Consider the following 20,984-nt stretch of genomic DNA (forward strand, 5'->3'; position numbering starts at 1 on the left):
GTGATCCCTAATTTTGACTTAAGAGAAGACAAGCAGTATTTGAGTGACCATCCAGGCGCCACGCCTATTTCAACAACCCAAGTAAGCATCTGTGATTAGAATGCATTCTCATATTGATTTTTCCAATTTTTTTTTTTTTGGCATAAAAACATCTTTCTTGACATAATTTTTATTTTTGCCAGGGTGAGGAATTAAAGAAATTGATTGGCGCTGTTGCTTATGTCGAGTGCAGTTCAAAAACTCAACAGGTAACTAACTTGACATGATACCTTTACTGCCATATATACATTTCTTGATTGTATAATATACCTTTACTCAACAGGCTTTTCTTGCTCAGTTAGTACTTACGAAATTATTTCATACACTATTCTAAATGTTACTAGCAGTATATAATGGCAGGTATGCATGGAATAATACACTACTAATGTGTATTGAATGTCCACCAATGATGGCATTCGCTTGTATTATGACGAAGAAGGCAGGCACCAACTCCTGCATCGACTTTCAATGTCGGGAGTTTCGCAAGAAAGTGCCACGTGGCATTTTCTTTGAATGCTTCCCAGCGATAGGAGTTCACTACTACGCTAATATAAATTTAGAGCGGTTAATCGAGCCGAGTATTTGACTGTCGAGTTCGACTCGAGCTCGTTAGGAAAATGAGTTTTAAAATGTGTTCGAATTCGGCTCGTTAAATGTACATGTGGCTCGAGCTCGACTCATTTATCATAAACGAGCTCGAGTTCGTGCAAATTAACCTTAATAAAAACCTATAATTTTAAATTTTTATAATTTTGATTTCTAAAATGATAAATATGCCCTTCATTAACGAGCTCTAACGAGCTATTCGAGTATCAAACGAGCCGAGCTTACTTGCCTCGTTAACTAAACGAGCATGTTTCGAGCTTGAACTCGACTTGTTAACCAAAATTAACGAGCCGAGCTCGAGCCTTAACGAGTCGAGTTCTAACAAGTTTTCGAGCTACTCGATTGATTTAACAGCTCTATGCGCTAAGCAACTGAACGGGGAAAAAATATTAATTTGGACGTTATTTTGATGTTTAAAGTCAACCCGTGCATTAATCTTTGGACGATTTCATAATTTGTAGCGCCTGATTAGGTGATAAGGACATCCAAGTATGACAATCTCGTTCATTATTTCTAGAAAGGGTACAATTATCTTCTCGTTTCATCGAAAATATGTGGTAACTTCTTAAACATTTACTTGGAGATTATATAATCACGAAAAATTGATGATTGAGTAATTGGGAACTTGGACAAACTATTTTTGTTTTTAACTACTAATTTTAGGACTCCGACAACGACAGAATATTCTTTAATATTCACCGCAAAAAAAAAAAAAGAAGAAATTTCAGTGCTAAGGCAAATTCCGGGGAGATAGATAGTCTAGTATCAACTGCCAACTCGGTTAGTACGGCACACTGCATCACCATCGGAAGGATCCGAACCAATAGCGGTTCATCTCCATTCAGTTCTCGTTCAATGCAGCATGACAAAATCAAAACTAAAACTCCGGAAAGAGTTAATTGAATGAACAAGTGACGGAGAGTCCTGTACAGACATACTAATAATTCCAACTTCCTAGATTTGTAGTGAGTTTTTTTTTTTTTAATAGGAAAGAGAGCATCAGAAGGAGAAATTTACTACAACTGAATTGAAAATAAATAATCAAAATTTTTTAGATTTTGCTTTCGTGTTTAGTGATAATATCAATTTCCCTGGATTTGTAGTGGGTTTTTCTTTCATTTTTTCTTTTCCTTAATAAAAAGGAAAGGATCACAAAGAGAAAATTACTGCAATTGGAATAGAGACGAACCGTCAGATTTTAGATTTTGCTCTCATCTTTGGAAATATCGTCACGTTTATGTTAAGTGTTCAGGACTTTTTTGGACAGTAGAATATCAAGCAAAGACAGAGTAAAGTATTATAATAAAAAATGAGATGATAGATTCATATTAAAGTATTATAGTCATGTAGGAAATTTTTGAACTAGATTAATGGCTAATGAAAGGTTTTACCCTTTTTCTCATTTCCATTTGAATTTGATCAGATGGATAATAAAAAAGGTTGTTATGGGAATAAAGTATGAAATTGAATCATTTTTAGGAATATTTTTTGTGAAGGGAGTTATTTGTCTACAATGTCTCCAAAATTCTACCCATAACCACCTGATAAACCTTTGATTATCTGGTGGAACGATTATCACGAAACAAAGAAAGAAACCTAATCTTCCTATTGCTTATTTGGTAAGGCTCTATAAATAACAGAAGTGAACTCATAAAAAGGTAGACATCACTACAATTCTTATTTTACCTATTAAGCTCCCAACTAACTTGAACGTCGGAATTACGGCGAGGAGTTAGTCCTAACTAGATTAAGCATCGGAGTTACAATAGAAAGTTAGCCACAGCTGACTTGAGCGTCGAAGTTACAATGGGAAATTAGTCCCGTATTTTGTCCTTTGCAGGTCAACTGGCCGCCCTCATCTCCGTGGTCGACCTTTTTTAGCTCTTTCACTTGACAAAAAATGCTATGCTAATAATAGAAAATGCATAGAACATGCCTCTAGTTAGGAGTTGCAATATAAGAAAAATTACACTGTGAATTCAGATCAGACCAATTGCACGAGTTATTTCATAAATATGTGCATGTACATTTTCTTAGATCTAGTATGCAATTGGTTCAAGTTCAAAACTGATGCTAACATCTGACGAGAAGATGCAAAAAATTCTAAATCTAACGTATAAACATGAAAAAACTCTTAGATCTAACAAAAAACTAAACAATAATAATGTATTTAGTCCAAAAGAATTAGCATCAGGTCCTGAGACAACGAGCAAAGCCCGCATAACAATGAGCTTTCTCTGCCTGCAGGTTGTACGATCAAAAACAAGCAAAGTCCACAAGAATTAGCATCAAGTCAAAATTGTTCTAGCGTTATTTGAATTGGCATTGGGCTTTGCAAATGCAAGAGCTTAGTCCTTTAAAAAAAAAAATGCAAGAGCCTACATTACCACCGCCCATCAGGGGCGCAATATTAGGGTTGAGTCTGCTGGACTCGGTTGCCTTTCTAATGTAAATCGGATTCATTGCCCAAATGTAGATGTGGCCTTTTATTTAGAAAAAATTGGGTTTGTTTATTTTGACAACGGCACTGTGATCTGTAACTAAAATGGATGCCTTGCTCGTTTCTAATTGCTTCACTTCACAAAGAATTGTCTATTTTCGAGCCCAACAGGCCCAGTTGCGTGATCCGAGCTGTTCTTCAACCAGGTATAAGTTTCATAACTTCAAACTTGTTCTCATTTTTCCTTGTCAAAATAAATACTCGCTCAGGTTATATACATGATAATAAATTTGCACTAGGAAATGATGCTGAAAGAATCGCATATATACATATATATATACACATATACATATATCGTTGTGGGAAAGATTACATCTTGAAATTTGCAAAAAGAACATAAATTTTGTGTTGTGAGCAAAATTTAATTTTGTGTCCCAAAAAAAGACAAAAAAATATTATGACATCCTTTTCTTTTCCAGAAAATGACCATTATTTTTCTTTTCTAGAAATATTGAAAATGTTCTTCTGGTAATGAATTATATATCCTCACAATCAATTTAATTTTCAGTAATTAATTTGGCTAAACTCTTCTCATTTTTTTTTAAACGATCAATAATAGTTCTTCATTCACTCGTCTTCTTTGACGATTCGAACCCGTCACCTATTAATTATAAGTGAAGCGTCTTACAAACTAAACTGCGCTTTGTTGTCAATTTGGCTGCATTCTAATGCTAAGATTATCTCCTTTGGTCCTCCTCCAGTTTGATCGTTTTGAGATGCCATGCGTGTGGATAATTTGGCTTCATATTTTTAATCATCATGTCATGACCGAGGAATTCTGTAAGGCCGCCTTCGTTTCATCGCATAACTTGTAGTTGAAGGAAGGATGGGGGCTGCAGGTTGTGCTAACTTGCAAGCTAGGACATGCGTCCTCAAACTGACTGAATTAATGCGAAGAATGCCCAATGCTCCAACCTAAAACTTTGACTCCTACAATTTTTAAAATTTTGTTAATACCCAAATGCATACGGATGGATTTCGTGCTGGAATTGGGTTAGCAGATCCAGGTTGGTTCACCATCTTCTGACCACGAACGACCCTACGGGATATCGACAGAAGAAAATATAAATCAGTCGAAATTTTTTTTTTTTTCCACTCCTAACGTGTTCGACAGCCTTGTTTGGATTGCTGTTTTCCGTCAAAAAATTACGTCATTTTCCGTGATCACATTTTTCTATTATTTTTTTCTCTCACATACATCAAATCGTTACAGTAATTTTTTCATGAAAAATCATGAAAAATGCAATCCAAACACAACTAAATCTTTCTGTGGACTGAAAGGCAGTGATATTAATACAGGAAAATAGCCATTCTCGAATTTTACAAATTTAAAGGAAACATTTTTTAATTATAATTTCTTTATGCCATTAAATCTAGTTTGTTCTTTATGTGAAACGATTCGGGAGTAATCTTATGTACAAAATATGTGCGTCATCTGTTTAATTTGCATCAAAATCCTTCTTCCAAAAGTTTTAAGCTTTCGTGGGATACTGTATTAAACTTTTACTCTTCAAATAGAGTTGTTTTTCTTCTTTTCCTCTTTCCCCCCCCCCCCTTAAAAACATAATTAATCCTCAATTTCTCATCAAACTACAAATCCATAAAACTCATCAATGAAGAACAGACAAAACTCATCAATGAAGAACAAACATTAGAAGTGTGCCAAATATTAACTAAATGTGTAAATCTAAAAGAATTTTATGGTCAAGAGGAGCGTTACATCTCCGTGAGGATCATCCAACACGAAATGAAAAAGAGAAACGACCCTTTCTAGTACGCAACAACTTCACTCGTCACAGCAGATAGGGAATTGTTGAACGATGCGAACAAAAAGTAAAAACCATTTCTTGACATTTGCTTACAAAGGATACAATCAATTTTTTATCTTTTCTTATTTTTTATTTTTGACAAACACAGACAACTAATACTAACGACCTTGTACAATACGAAACAATACCATATTAACTACCCTACCAATAATAAAAATAATAATGTTAATCCAACTTGCACCTGAAATAATCTTTTGAATCGCCAATAATTAGAATGTCAACCACTAATTCAACTCATTATGTTGTTTTGCGTTACAACAACATTACCTAACTTAATATGGCCTCCGACCAAATTAAGTTGGTCAGCATTAAAGCTTTCGACCTATTAATCTCGCCCCAAAACACAAAAAAAAAAAAAAAAAGAACCCAAAGGCAATAATAGTAGTATTTTTTCATAAGAATCAATTAAGTGACCTTTTTTTGTCTTGATCATGAGGCTTGATCAATTCTTGCAATTCATATTACGTCTTTTTTTTTTTTTTGTCTCACTCCTCCTTTGTCGGTTTAATAAATACATAACATATAAATCCAAACATTAATATCTATAGTGCGTAATATAACAACACAATAATATCATCTATGTCGCATGTAGTCAATATTATTCTTTCCCCAACCTTGAGATGTCCTAAATAAAGGCTATCTTTTTTTTTTTCTTTTACATCAGCGATAATATTTTTATAATTTAATTTATTCTATGCAAGGAGAGTTAGTAGATATACAAATCTGATTAGACAAAAAAAATGTTCTAACACTTCAAGCCAAAAGAGGAATTTAGTCCTTCGGTGGCTCAGTGGTTCCTAGATAAAGGTCGTCATGACGTTCGTATGTTGCTTCCATCGTTAGGTTCGCCTTTCAGGGAAAAGGAAATGACAGTATACTACTACCATAATTGTACGCATTAATTCATATAATGGTAGATGTAGAATGAAGAAGTAGTAGAAGGAGATGATTAAGGTTCGTTGGCTTCCAAGTAACAAAAAGTCGTAACTTCAGCTGCCTGCCTTAGCCTAACCAATAACCATCACTTTCCTACTAGTAGTAGCATCTCATCAATCATCATCATCTGCCTTTTTCCTTTGATTCTTTTATCGGACTAGTACTAACTGGCTCTTTCCTTTGAGCAACAGCTTCCTCGCTTTGTCATCAATAGAACTGACAACTTAACTCCTACATGCACATGCACATTTGCATGATTCAGATATTGGGTAGCCCAATGTTTGATTGAGGGTTGTAAGAATTTTTGGTTTTGCAGTTATTGGATTTAAGACTTCTTGGAGAGAGGGATGACGGTACCGGCGAAGGGGGATGAGTTGGTGCCACACCAGGTGAAAGACCAGCTCACCGGCATTGATTACTGTGTCAACAGCAACCCTTCTTGGCGTACGTTATTTTTCTGAAAAATTGTCACCCCTACTTTTCTTCTTCTTCTTCTTCTTCTTCCCATTTTAGCGGCTCGTAATTTGTGTGAAATTGCCCCCAGTTGACACTCTGGTTTTGCATTTTTTGCTTGCTTGTATGCAATGGTGGCTTTGTTGGACTGCAAAATGCTCAATGCCAATTTTTCAGTTTCCAATTTAGAACTTCTGTGAGAAGCTGGGGTTGGCCTGTCGAATTGACTTTCTTTTTCATGCTAGTAATGCTGATAACATGATTGACAATTAAGAAAATTCAATCGATCACTTCAAAATTTCTGAGCAAATGTAACCGTTGATTTGCCAACAATAAAATTGCAGTCGAAGCCGTAATTCTGGGATTTCAGCACTTCCTGGTGATGATAGGGACTACAGTCATCATCGCCACCATCATTGTTCCCCAAATGGGCGGTGGTAATGTAAGAGTCTTGCATTTAGAAAGCCCAATTCCAATTCAAATAGAACAATTTTGATTGGCTGCTAATCCGTTTGGAGTTTTCTTGTTTTTTGATTGTACCACCTGCAGGTAGAGAAAGCTCAAGTGATACAAACTATGCTCTTTGTCTCAGGAGTGAATACATTGTTACAGACTTGGTTAGGAACCCGGCTTCCGGTCGTGATGCGGGGATCATTCACTTACATAATCCCAGCTCTTTTTGTTGCTTTAGCCAGTAGATTCAACGTATATGTTAATCCTCGTCAGGTATATGTCTGCCAAGCATTGGCAGAGCAAGACGCGCACGATACTCTTTTGTCCCGATAATCCATCTTATTTACCATGTCTTCATTTGTTTCTGTCATCAAAACTTTCCCAGAGATTCAAAAACACGATGAGGGCAGTTCAAGGGGCTGTCATGTTATCATCCATACTCCCAATATTGATTGGTTTTTTGGGTCTTTGGAGAATTGTCGTGAGGTGATGTCTTAGTTGTTACTTAATAGTACTACTACTTTTTATATTAGTACTAGTAGAATTTGCTCGATTTTGTTTTATTCATACATATTCTAGAAAATAACTCAATTCTATTTCGCCTAATATTGTAGGTTCATTAGCCCTCTTTCCGCTGTTCCTTTGGTAACTCTGGTTGGCCTTGGGCTTTATGAACACGGCTTCCCTCTGGTAAGAGCTCATCCAATTTCTATGTCCAATTCATTTTTTTCATTTAAGGTGATGATTGGCTAATTGAATTTACATGGGATGGCTCAACCAAACTAATAGATGTAGGTAATCTTGTGATGTTAAATTGCGCTCACGGAATATTATTGTGTACGTTGGAACGGAAGTTTATTCCTCGCTCCCGATCATGGGTTTATCTTGAGGGAAAAAAAATAGCGCACTGTTTCACTATAGCTTTTTCATTTTTGTGCTTTACTTTGTGTTTTATCTTTGCTGTCACTTACCAGTAATACAGATTATTTTCATCTTGACAAGTTTTTCTCATCTTTAATTATCATCTTTCATGCTTGTAGCTGGCGCAATGTATCGAGATTGGTCTTCCAGAATTAATTATTCTGGTTCTATTATCTCAGGTGATCCTTAATTTTCAAACATGTTAGTTTCTTGTATCTTAATTTGTGTTTTCTCTCGATTTGAATGCTTTGCCCATGTGTTCATGGTACGTGCAATTGATGTCTTTGCAGTATACGCCTCACTTCTATAAATTGAACCGCCCCATCTTCGATCGATTTGCTGTCCTAATCGCTGTAGGACTGGTATGGGCATTTGCTGCACTTTTGACTGTTGCTGGTGCATACAAAAATAGGCCCCCACAAACTCAGTTCAGTTGTCGTGTTGATCGATCTGGGCTTATAAGTGGAGCTTCATGGTGAGTACAAATTGATATCTGTGGTTATCATGTTTGGCGTCACTGGTGTCAGTAGTATCAGCTGTAATGATTTTGGCACGGGTTCTATGCTTAGGACATTTCATTTCACTTCTCCTTCTTTCCTTCCATATGCAGGATAAGATTCCCGTATCCATGGCAATGGGGTACTCCCAGCCTGCACGTTGGGGAAGCTATTCTGATGCTGGCAGCTGCTTTTGTTTCTGTTGTTGAGGTTGGCTTGTCTCAACGCATATATTGGTTGCTTAGCTCAGAGATACTAAAGATAGTTGCTCCTGTTTCAGTTGCCAACATAATTCAAAGCTTTATATACATAAATACCTTTATTATTCTCTATCTGAACTTCTTTTATTTGCCATCCCCTTTTTTCTTTGGGTGTTCAGAAGATGTACTTAATCATTTCTGTTGTACTCGAATCCTTTTATGATAAGTTTTCTCCAACAACAATTTTGATTTCTAATGTCTGACCCTTTTGTTGGGCAGTCTACTGGGGCGTTTATTGCAGCAGCAAGATTTGGGAGCGCAACTCATACTCCGCCTTCCGTTTTGAGCCGTGGTGTTGGCTGGCTGGTGGATACCAATCCCCTTATAAATCATGATTATTCCTTTCAGCCTCCGCAAGCTCTTTTGTTTAATTCATTTCTTTTATATGGTTGTCAGGGGATAGCCATTTTGTTTGATGGATTATGGGGGACAGGAAGTGGATCGACTGTATCAGTGTAAGTGCAATACTCTTCCTAAACCAGCACTAAGCACAATCCGGCTTGCTCATGTTTCGAAAGCGCCATAAGTTTCGTCAGTCAACGAAGATAGTCTTTATCAGTGCAATTCAGTATGTAATGGTCGGTTACATACATTACATATGTAACGCGCAACAGATAAGAGCAGATTTACGGAACAATGTGGCGAGTCTGGATTAGAAATTATAATCTCGTCACCTATTTTAGTTTCTGATATCAATGTTTCAGTTAACTTCATTATTAATCACACGATTTTCACTTCTTGATCTATTAAAAACTCAAACTGTTCTGATAATCCCTCACTTCTTTGTGGTTACTTCAGTGAAAATGTTGGTCTGCTGGCATTGACGCGTGTTGGAAGCAGAAGAGTAATCCAAATATCAGCTGTTTTTATGCTTTTCTTCTCCATATTAGGTATGTCGTTGCTTCAATATTTGGAAGGGAGACACGATTTAACTTTTGTTTCTTCTCCTAAATTTGTTTTGAACTTGGACTAACCTTTGCTATATGTGAACAGGGAAATTTGGAGCAGTTCTCGCTTCTATTCCATTGCCTATTGTTGGAGCACTCTACTGCGTGTTGTTCGCTTTGATGTGTACGTATGTGTTCAACGTTATTGTTTAGAATGGAGCAAGCCATGCGGTTATTAGTATCCCTGAAACAGGAAGAAAAGAATTGTATAGCAACAGGAAAAGGAAAAATAAAAAATAAAAAATGGCGCGCTTTTTGGTAATTCTGCAGCTTGTTCCTTTCTCCTTTCGAGTTGATTCTTCTGTCTGTCTCGATGCAGCTTCTGCAGGTCTTGGTCTACTTCAATTCTGCAACCTCAATAGCTTCAGAACCAAGTTTATATTAGGCTTCTCCTTCTTCATGGGCCTTTCAGTACCGCAGTACTTTAACGGCTATGTTTTAACTAGCGGCCATGGCCCCGTCAACACACATTCCCTCTGGGTATGTATTTTTTTTTTTTCCATGCTCTCGGCTGTACGTCCATAGTTTTAGCTTTTCAAGGTCACCAATCTTCCAACAAATCTTCCAACTCGGAGAAGATTATTAGATTTGTCTTACACGATTTAAATCTGCAGTTCAACAAATTGATGACGGTGGTCTTCACATCCCCGGCTACCGTAGCGGGCATTGTGGCCTTATTCTTGGACTTGACGCTGGCACGCAAGCACAGTCTAACCAGGAAAGACAGCGGTAGGCACTGGTGGGCAAAGTACAGGACCTTTGAGAGAGATCCCAGAAGTGAAGAATTCTATGGTCTCCCTTTTGGCCTTACAAAATATTTCCCCTCAGTTTAATCACATGCATCATCATACACTCGCAGCAGTACAATGGGCAGTGACATTCTTCTTTTCTTCTGGTTTTTACCCTGTTAAGATTAATGGTAGAGGGATACTTGGGAGGTAAAAAGAAAAAAGAATTAGAGATGATGGAAAAGTAATTTGGTACGCAGATGATGATAGTAGTTTCAAAGCTGTTCTGCTTTTGGTGGTGTTGTGCATCTGCTTCTTTTTTTCTTTTTCTTTTTTTTGGTAATAAAAGGGACTATATATTAAACAAACTTAAATTATAGGTACAAAACGAAAGAAACAAATTCCCTTGAGATCTGCATCTACTAGATTTCTCAAAGCATAAAAATAATATTTTCATAGCATACAAAAGTCACGTCTTGTTGAACATCCAATTTTGCCAATCTGTCAGCATATTGGTTTGCTTCTCGATGAGCATGTTTAAGTGTGACTTTCGGCAAGCGCAATCTCTCCTTTATTTTCATCCCCCTTTTTCTATAGGTAGCTGTGGATCATTCTCATCGGCGGCCCAAAATTCATTTGCCTTTCCTGTGTGACCCTAGAAATTTATGGACGATACTGAAAATTTATGGCCTATGGGCCAAACCAACAAGAGAAGAAAAGGGAGAAAGAAAGGTTGATGCCCTTGTGGATGTCTACGTGGGGTGGGGTTAATACTTAATTGTGTAGACACAACACAACAATAAAGAAGCAGAGAAGATGGGAGGGAGGTGCAAATCGCAATCAGCTGTGGCATTTCAGTGGCTAATAAGAAGATTAAGTTTGATCAAAGGAAAGGACTAATTTGTCATCCTATCCATCCAAAGTGCACGCAACGTGAATTGTCAAGGTGCACAAAACCAAGAGAGGCCCAAAGCGCTCCTCCTTTACCCATAACCATAAGATGAGGTGGAGGAGGAGCATTATGCGTACTAGTGCAATCGTACAGCATCCTATCATTGACCCAAGTCCACAGATCCACAACAACAATAATAATCCCATCTTCCATTGCCCATCAAATTAAGAGAGTGGAAGCCGTACCTCTTTATGCTGTCATTTCAAGTGCCCATGTCCAGTTTGTTTTCTTCCCTACAGAACAAGAATGAATTAGGGATCACATCTTACCCGCACCAAAGTTTCCTGCACCTCCCCCTTTCTCTCTCAAGAATCTCCGTTTCTTCTCCTCTTCACATTCTCTTCTTTTCTCTCTGCAATCAAAAATTTTTTTTACTAATCCTTCTGCCCTCTCGTACAGACCACGCGACACCATATTGCAAAAACCCAAAACTATTCGTGTTTAAAAAACAAAAATCGAAAACCACATACTTCTGTTTGAATTGCTAGTTTCTTGAATTTTTATAAAAAAAATATATTATAACAAGTTAATAATGCATGTGAGGTAAAAAAAAAAAATAATTGAAAAATATATTTAATAGAAACATTAAAAAAAAAATTTTTGAGAAAAAAATAGAATACAAACAAGGCCGCCAGCATTACTACATTTTACAGCCAAAAAAGTTTTTTATTTAGACAAGAGAACAAAAACAACATGAAAACGCACCCTCTTCGCTTCGCTTCACTTCACTTCTCTTCTTTTCTCTTCTCCCTGAACAATTAAAAACACAACTTGTAAAAAACATGTCCTCACTTGTCAAACCGTAATCTGCCATGTGTCTCTCGAATGCTTCACAATTAATCCTCCGCCTTGTAGTAGTGCCCCTTCCAGCTCCTCCGACCTCAGCTGCTTTGGCCACCCCCCAAATATGCCATCACGCGCCGCCATCTATAACTTGCCTCGCTGTCTGACCACTGCCCTCCATCACCATGTCTGAGCATTCAGCTGCCGGAAGTGCTCCCCTCTACTGCCCCGAGGACACCGATGAAGTGGTCCAATCCCATCCCGACGCTGCGATCCCCCACAGTCAGGAGCCCGATGATGAGTCCACCATCAACCATCTCTTCGACTCCGAGAGCCACCATATGCCCTCCCCTGACTACCTCCTCCGCCGCCTCTGCCTCCACCACCTCACCTCCCGCCAAGACTCCATCAACTGGATTCTCAAGGTGGTCTAGTATATACCATATATACACGTCATCTACATTTTTATAGTTTTTAATAAAAAAAAAATATATTGTCTACTTGTAATTTAGTACCATAAACTTTTAAGGTTTGGGAAGTTTTAACCGAGGATGTTGTTGGGGGAGCCTGGAGGACAGGTCCATGCACGCTACGATTTCAAGCCCGCAACGGCTCTCCTCGCCGTCAATTACTTTGACCGGTTCCTCTCCTCTTACCATCTCCCGGTATGCTGATACTGGAACTTGGATACGTAGTTTGTGTTTGGTGTAAATAAATACGTACATTGTGGGGACAATGTATTGGTAGTGGTAGTGGATACGACATGGGCGGGTGATGGTGGGTATGGTTTGATTGCAGGGAAATGGGTGGCAATATCAGCTGTTATCGGTGGCCTGCCTTTCCCTGGCTGCTAAGATGGAGGAACCTCGCGTCCCCCTTCTCATTGACCTCCAGATTTTGGATCCCACCTACGTATTCGATCCCAATACTGTTCAAAGGATGGAGCTTTTGGTGATGGCCAATCTGGATTGGAGACTCTCCTCCCTTACTCCGTTCGACTTCCTCCACTACTTCATCTCCAAACTTCCTCCACTCTCTGCTCATCATCATGCCTCTCCACAGCCCCCACACCCTACTCCTACTGCTATTCACATTTTATCCACATCTTCTGATCTTGTTCTAAACACCATCCGGGGTATTTATTTTTAGCCAATTCGATCAATATTTGTAATTCTGAATTATTGTGGTATAACTACTCTTTTCTTTTATGGTGGTACTAAAACTTATTCAATTTATTGTTTCTTTTTTCATTTTGGGTATGTATGGTCAACCAGTGATAGACTTCGTGAGATTCTCGCCGTCGGTTATTGCAGCGGCTGCCGTGGTATCAGCCGCCGGGAAGGAATTGGAGTCATTACCTCACACATTTTACGAGAGGGTGGAAAAAGTAATGAATTTTGTACATTTGTGGTCGTAATTCGAAATTCGCAGTTTTAGTGTGGTTGTTTTTATGATTGAAAGGGAAAAAAAAAAAAGGAAAATGAAATTATGGCGTACTTTCTTTGCCCTGATTTTGACGTCAAAGTCGAAGCATCGAAAGCTGTGAAAATCTGGTGGTGATTTCTCCTTTGTTTTTGTTTTTCCTTCTTTGTTGGTCCGGGCGTAATTTTTCTTGGGGACAGGAAATGGTGAGAAGCTGTCACCAACTAATGGAAGAGTATTTGGTGGACACCTGTCCGAGATCTGACCGTAAAGTCAGGTCAAGGATGCAGATTCTAGCTGCTGCGCCGCCGAGCCCAGTCGGCGTCCTCGAGTCTGCGGCTTGTGTTAGCTGCGACACGCGTTCCGAGAATCCTTGTTCGGCGGCCGGGAGCGGGACTATTGGCGCCGCTGAAGAGCATGAGCCGCCGCAACCCAAGCGGCTGCGATCTTCTGTTGGGGATATACAGGAATTGCGACGCTAGACCGGCCGTATTCATATGCTGCCCTCCCCTGCCTTTTCATGTTTGCAATCTACAGCTAATAATTTTATTTATTTTTTATTAATATTTTTTCGCTCGTAGCTCTCTTTGCCGTTGGATGACAACACCTTGGACGGCTTGGATTGAAGGAGAGTAGAGGAAATATGTATATTTTATCTTCAGTAATTTCTTAAAAACTGTATGAATTTTGTAGTCTTATGGTGGCCATATTTGGCCAGGCTGAGTCAGTGGATTAGCCTATATAAAAGGACCCATTTTGTGAATTATATTGCTTGCATGTGGTCTCCTGATGTTTCAATTATGCTCTCCATTCCAATCATATTATGATTGATACCGTTTTTTTTTTTTTTTTTTTTTTATATATATATCAATGGCATCTTCTTTCAGTGGTCCCTTCTGTTTTATTACTTCATTTTTTTTCGAATCTTAAACTAAAATCTCCTTTGTTATCTTACCATCCAATCTAATCCTTCCATCCCATAACGCTCGCGGGAATGCGTTTCTAGTGCATTTCTTTCCTATCCATATGTAGAGTTCCACAACGTTACAACAAGGGTGATGCAAGGCTAAAGGATGTTCCCCAAAAGATAATTTCAGCTTAACTTTTATTAATGGTAATTCATGTGTCTCATTAGTTAATTGTTCGTTTAAGGTAAATTAGAATATAAATGTGCAAGGCTTTCTGCGGAGCAAGGGAAATGACTTCGTCAGTGTCTCCCTTAGTTTATCAATGGTACTTGACCACTAACCAGTGGATTTCGATGAGATTTACGCTCCAAGTGGCATTATAGAGGGATTGGGCTCGTTGCCAATCTATTCGATGCCCTTTTCTGCTCCCAAAGAAAATAGCCATGAATTAGCCTACTATATTTAAGGTTTTGCAGTCCTGATTGATTCCCATACATGAAATGGTTTTCTGCCAGGATAATTAGACGGGGTGAGCTGAAAAAATGGTCATCCAAGTTGTCACGCCTTTTTTTTTTTTTTTGAGTGTTTTTTGTTTTGTTTTGTTTTGGGTCTTCAGGAGGGCCTAAGGCCCTGTTTCAGATGATAAAAAACCAATTTGTCATGAGCTGAGCATTTAAAAAAAAAAATGGTCATCCAAATTGTCATGAGGTAAGCTATTTTTGAGTATGATAATTTTGCTAAAGAGGTACTTTTAGATGATAAAGATATTTCCAAAGTGTTTGGTAACTGTCCTTCTATAAATTTAGAAGTAAATATTATGGTGTCAAAAGTAATTTTAGTAAAAGTTCGAAATTAGTTCTTTTAAAATATTTTTTGTCTTTTAAAAAATAAAATATATCTCAAAAGTTCAAAATCACACATTATTTAGCATAAATAAGCACTCCTTCAAATATGCATCTAAACAAAACAATTAAGCGCTTAATAAGTGCTTTTATTGAAAACTTTATTACGTGAAATACTTTTTAATAAGCCATCGCACCTGCTAACGAACACTTATCCTTGTATTTAAGCAAATGGTATTATTATTTTTTTCCGAGCACGATAGAGTATATTTTAAATCTACTCTTACTTTATACTAAATGGAAGGAGGACGTGAAGAGGTCAAATGCCTACTTTATACCAAAGGGAAGAGGGACGTGAAGAGATCAAAGAATAATTCAAAAGGAACTGAATCATCGCCGGTTTAGATGAGTGTTTATGCACTAGTTGATGAAATATTTAAGAAAGTTTGGATTTTTAGAATGCAAGTTAAAAGATTTGATCATTTAACCTTCATTCGAGTATAAATTCAAAATTTTCTTAACGGTGAACTACTCCAAGAGGTTGATTTTTTTTTTAAATATATGATAGAATCTATTCTACACCTACTCCTACTCTATACTGGACAGAGAGAAACTTAAAAAAATGAAGGGGTGGAATGGTACTAGATTAGGTGTTAAATGCATGAAAAGAAAACATATTACGTTCGTGTGCATGCAAGGGCGGACCCTCAGTGTCCCCAAGTTTTGGAAAATATGATTTTGTTTCCTAAAAGCTTGAAATTTATAAAAATTGCCTTTAGAATTTTAAAACATTACGCCACAAAATTTTTGAAATTATATTGTGTTATACTCTTAGTCTATATATATATATATATATATCTATATATTTAAATTTGCCCCTTTAATATAAATTTTCTAGTTTCGTCTGTCTGTACGCTTGAGGCTGAAACAGAGAAGTCGGTTGGTGGTGGATGACCAAATGCATGGGGATTTGCCACGTTTCCGACATCTGAGTACGTCAACGTAGGGTACCATCTACGTGAATGTCGCGCTTGAACTGTACCATCAGCTTTCTGTTTTCTTCGTGTAGTCACTCATCCTCTCTCCAACCCCGTCCATCACCCAATCGACTCTTTTTACTTTTTCTCTCCTCCTTTTTCTTTTCTTTTCCTTTGGACTACATTATTCCATTAGTCCAATGGATGTCTTTGCCCATATCGTAGGGACTCGTTAAAAAGAAATTTTCCAAAATTATGATGAATTTTTAAAAATTTTTGTAAAGCGGACATTTTGAATATGAAATTTCGTGTAAGGGGCCTTCGCATTCAGTAGTAGCTCGCATTTACCTGTGTTTTCAGAATTGGACCGGATAGTAACTCGGCCGAAATCAGGGATCAGGGATCAATGAGTTCGATCGGGGGTCGATAGGGATCGAACCGGATGATGTCATAAATAAAAATTATTTAAAAATTAAAATATTATATATATAATATCTAATAATATATTGATATTAATAAAGGTATATTCATATATATTTGATGTTTCAAGTATATAATTAAAATTATGAATTTAATTGAAAAATAACATCAAATTTTAGGACAATATTTATAAAGTATCAAATATTTGAGGTATATCAATAAGTTTTAACAATTAAGAGGGTCAAAACATAATATTAAAAAGTTTGATTTTTTTAAAAAAACTACTGTTGAACCGGAAAAAGCCGATTTTTTCCCGATCAAACCCGATTTTTGACCGGTTTTGACCGGATTTTAAATTTTCAATTTTTTAATATGACCCAGACCGGCTACTTGGCCTATTCTTGGTTCAACCGATCGGTCCGATCCGAGTTTTAAAACAGAGGCATTTACTAAATGCAAAGTCACTTTAAATTTTTTTACCTACAAAGTAAAAAAAAAAGGCTACTAGACCTCGCATTTGACAAATGCGAGGTCAGCTATCTCGCATTTCAGAAGTGCTAGTTTTGCAATAGCTTAGTTTAAATCTCTTACAGCTAGTTTGTGAGTTGAGGATAGAAAAGAAAAGAAGAGAAAGGGTAAGTTACGAGAAAAAATAAAGGATAAGAAAAGAAGAAAAGAAATTTTAATGTTGTTCAGGAGTTTTGAAAAGAAATGAAATGATTTGGATATATATGTCAATAAATTTTTATTCAAGACCTTTTATGAGGATAAAATGGGCAATTTGAAAAAATTTTGTAAGCTTCCATCAGTTTTCCTCTTTCCGTCCGTTTTTGTCAAAAAAAAATTTTGCAGTGTAGCAGCGGTCGGCTTTCTTTCAAGATCCGTTCGTTTCTTTTCTTTTCGTCTCACTTAAATGTCCCAAACGGAGAAAAGTCCACTTTTTCCTTCATTTCCTTTCTATTCCTTTGAAATCTGAACTCCCAAACTAGCCATTAGTTTGTGTCATCGTTTGAGTTTTATGTTATTTGTGGGAGTTCCTTGCCTGCATTATTAGTATCTTTAGAGAACATACACTTTTGAAACCAGCTATGAGATTTTAAAAATCGATGATTGGTGGAAGCCATTTTGCTAAACGCGATCTCTCAAAAAATTACTTTATTTTTGCTATGGAGAATTACTATGATTGACTACCGAAACATCCTATGGAGAATCGAAGTTGGAGCTTTAGAGAGGTTGAGCAACTCTGGATGTCGAATTCTGAATTTTGACGACCACCTGAGACTTCATTTTACCCCATCCGTCTAACCATGGCAAGGCTCGATTGGATTACAGGATTTAAAAAGATTATACAAGGATGATGGGGAAATTTATGCACCACTGGGTCTATGTGTGGGGTCGTAGACCAGGTCCATCCAAGTTTTTCACAGAGAGGAAACCAGGGTAGCTCCCTAGTAAAACTAACCATTCAATGAGAGATTGAACAGGCAGAGTGTGCACGTTGATGGAATTTATTTATAGCTGCTCCTCCTGAGTCCTGATGATGCCCTATTTCGCATTGTCTATTACAAGTTCAGTTCAATCACTTCACCCTGGATTTCGACATGAAAGGTTAAGGAAGAAATCCATCTTTAAGAACTCTGCTGCTGCCTTTAGCTGGTTCTGGGATTCTAGTTAGGTTAGGCCTTTAAAAAACCAATTAATATATTAGGTTTTGCGTTTCCACTGAGGATGAATGTCAAAATCCTGTGCATGAAAGGGTTTAGCCAGTTTTAATTTGCTGCTTGGCTAAATGGATTAATCCCCGGATCTGGATACATTGCTGCTCTGCGACGACCGGAGAGCAAAAAGTAGTAGGAGAAGATGCGAGTGATGCAGTTTTCTGTTGTTTTAGATTTGAGCAACATTTCGACGCAAAGAGAAGATTTGGGCAACGCTGCCCGAGCTGATCAACAGTGTGGAAATGAGCGCGTTTCTTGTTCCTTTTTTAGTATTTATAATAAATAATGGGGGTCTCACTCTGTCAGGTAGTCTTAAGTACTCTCAACTCAACTCGCAAACGCAATTGGAGAAATGACACTCCAACTTCAAGAATGAAAATGGCGGAACCTCCCTCCGCCATTTGGGCGCCGGCCGGGGGGGGGGGGTTGGGCTAGCGATAGTATATGACTGGGAAATATGAGGGCGGGTCTGGGGATGGGAGACAGCTGGGATATGCCAATGACGGACTTCCAGCTGTAAAGAGGAAGATTTCATCTCCATCAAAGCTTTCATTCTTGTCTCCTGTCTCCCGTCACATCCTACGTCCGTCCCAGCGATGGACTGTACGGAAACAGGGCCGCTCCCTCCAAAAGCCATAACTCTCTTCCGGGGAGATGCCGACTTTTTTGTTCATCCATGATCTAGCGGTCCTCCGCCTTCTCAAGGCCTTGTTTGGACAGCCTTTTTTCAACGAAAAATTTCATATTTTTTGTGATCATATATTTCTATTAGATTTTTTTTTTATATACATTAAATCGCTACAGTAAATTTTTCATGAAAAATTATAAAAAATGCAATCCTTAGATTTTAGCAGTAAAAAATTATTGAGCTCCGATTAGTTTACCACAAAACATTAAAAGTCGCAGGTCACTCATGAACGTTCTCAAGAAGGAAGCGGTCCTCAGTTCACACAAACAACACTCGAATATGTGACACTTTTGCTGGGAAAGTTGAAAGCAACCCCACGTTATCAAATGAACCAATTGCAACGTCACTCGACCTTCCTAACTAAACCAATTGCATTGGCTGCTGCTACTACTTCTTCTTCTTTTTCAATTTGTATACTGTTACCTTTTTTTTTTTAGCCTTTTAGTCAAAATTTCTTCTTTCTGTTTTTCACTTTTCATGCATCTTTTGTCTTGCTGTATCCGTAACTGGCAAGCTGACCTATATCTCTTTGCTTTATTGGTCAAATTTTCCTTTTAAATTACTCTCTATAATTTCCGTCCACTTGATAATTATTTTTCGAAAAAATGACTAGTTTCATTTTTTACATTTCACAAAAATATTTTTTCCATTCCTCACTTTTAAAATAAAATAAATTCGTTATTGACATTTAAAAACTAAAGCTATTACATCCTTAAAGTCAACTTTCAATTTGAATCTAATCACCTAGCAACTCGATTACAAATTTCGGGGTTATAATCAGTAGATTATTTGGTTAATTCAACTTAATATTCAAGTGAAATTTAATGAATTCAAAATAGAAAGAATAAAAAATTATAACATAAAAAAAGGATCAATTTTTCCTACATTATCATTATATACACTGACTTGTCACATCATTTCAATTTAAATTTAAATACCAAATTTTATATGTATGGTATACATGTATTTGCAAGTGCATATACTAACGATGTATGAAAAGATTTATCCAACAAAAACTCTACTAGTGCAAGGCAAAGAACGACCTTTTTATGTTATAACTTTTAATTTTTTTTTTCCTTTTTTGGTTCAATAAATGTCATGTGAATGTGATGGAATTAACCAAATGATTTATCAATTCTATCCCCAAAATTTATTACTAGATTATTGGATGGTTTGATTCATACTGAAAGTTGGGTTCAGGGATATTAAAACTTCAATTTTTAAATGCTAGGACGAATTTACTTCATTTTAAAAATGAGAGATGAAAAGAATGTTTTTGCTGAATGAATGTAAAGAATGAAACATGTTATTTGCCCTTGTTTTTCATACATATTTAAAAAAAAATCATTCACAAGGCTACTTCCAGTAATACGGCAACACTTGAGAATATGTGGGCGTACAGTTGACAGCAGGACATATTCTTCTTTATAATAATCTGTAGGACCTAGTATTTGCATATATATATATTAATTTCTCAAGTTGCATGCACTGCAGTGCTGATTCAAATTTTCTTTGGTCGGTCACAGATTTAAACTTGTTTTGCTACTTTGTTTGAATGCGGACCCTGAATTACAAAGCATTTTTCTTGGTCAAAACGAGTGGGGAATCCAGCTGGAGGTTGAGCTAGCTCTGTAACTGATCTTGCATTAAAAGCTCTTCGTTCCTGCAGCGCAGGAGGAGAATCGAGCAGGACCAAGAATTGGAGCAGAGAGGCATCAAGTCCCCACAGCTTGTGGGAGCTAGTAGAGTGGAAGGGTACTAATCATTCCCAGCTTTACCATACCATACCCATACCATAACATCCCAAACAAACAGTACTGTACAAACAGGAGAGGGGTCTGTGAAGCCTCACTTTGGCCTCTTCTCAGTTTTACAGACTTGCGCAGAGAGGGAGTCCAGGGGTCCCAAACTGGGAATCAGAAAGGGCCAATAGATGAGACAAATCAGCATTAAAACCTCTGCACAGCTCTGTACCAACTACTGTGTTTGGTCTTCATACTCTGGCCCTCAAAATTTCTGATTTTTCGTGATTTTTATGGTTGGGTGCATATCCGATAAAAATTGATTGAACAGAATAATTTTTTCTAAAATTGATTGAAGAGATA

General features: G+C 37.3%; 2 protein-coding genes across 2 annotated transcripts; both read left to right on the top strand.

Annotated features, from left to right (window-relative positions):
* Window positions 1-5,756: 5,756 nt before the first annotated feature.
* Window positions 5,757-10,460, top strand: LOC140035135 (nucleobase-ascorbate transporter 7-like). The gene is made up of 14 exons (XM_072074871.1): window positions 5,757-6,354; window positions 6,708-6,805; window positions 6,913-7,089; window positions 7,202-7,302; window positions 7,431-7,506; window positions 7,857-7,916; window positions 8,028-8,212; window positions 8,348-8,444; window positions 8,714-8,800; window positions 8,891-8,949; window positions 9,293-9,384; window positions 9,488-9,565; window positions 9,761-9,921; window positions 10,056-10,460. The coding sequence occupies exons 1-14, from the start codon at window positions 6,258-6,260 to the stop codon at window positions 10,272-10,274; spliced, it is 1,587 nt and encodes a 528-aa protein (XP_071930972.1). The 5' UTR covers window positions 5,757-6,257; the 3' UTR covers window positions 10,275-10,460.
* A 1,191-nt stretch (window positions 10,461-11,651) lies between these two features.
* Window positions 11,652-14,092, top strand: LOC140035136 (cyclin-D4-1-like). The gene is made up of 5 exons (XM_072074872.1): window positions 11,652-12,329; window positions 12,483-12,569; window positions 12,703-13,039; window positions 13,179-13,291; window positions 13,527-14,092. Exons 1-5 carry the CDS (start codon window positions 12,090-12,092, stop codon window positions 13,806-13,808), a joined length of 1,059 nt encoding a protein of 352 aa, XP_071930973.1. The 5' UTR covers window positions 11,652-12,089; the 3' UTR covers window positions 13,809-14,092.
* Window positions 14,093-20,984: the final 6,892 nt, after the last annotated feature.

The sequence above is a fragment of the Coffea arabica genome, chromosome 2c (assembly GCF_036785885.1).
Source record: "Coffea arabica cultivar ET-39 chromosome 2c, Coffea Arabica ET-39 HiFi, whole genome shotgun sequence".
NCBI classification, from domain to species: Eukaryota; Viridiplantae; Streptophyta; class Magnoliopsida; order Gentianales; family Rubiaceae; genus Coffea; species Coffea arabica.

Bases quoted from the DNA above. Each gene is read 5' to 3' on its own strand.
- LOC140035135 (XM_072074871.1), top strand. From the start codon at position 6,258: ATGACGGTACCGGCGAAGGGGGATGAGTTGGTGCCACACCAGGTGAAA. The intron at 9,385-9,487 runs GTATGTCGTTGC...ATATGTGAACAG, and splicing joins GCTTTTCTTCTCCATATTAG to GGAAATTTGGAGCAGTTCTC. The intron at 9,922-10,055 runs GTATGTATTTTT...TTAAATCTGCAG, and splicing joins TCAACACACATTCCCTCTGG to TTCAACAAATTGATGACGGT.
- LOC140035136 (XM_072074872.1), top strand. From the start codon at position 12,090: ATGTCTGAGCATTCAGCTGCCGGAAGTGCTCCCCTCTACTGCCCCGAG. The intron at 12,570-12,702 runs GTATGCTGATAC...GTTTGATTGCAG, and splicing joins TCTCCTCTTACCATCTCCCG to GGAAATGGGTGGCAATATCA. The intron at 13,292-13,526 runs GTAATGAATTTT...TCTTGGGGACAG, and splicing joins TTTACGAGAGGGTGGAAAAA to GAAATGGTGAGAAGCTGTCA.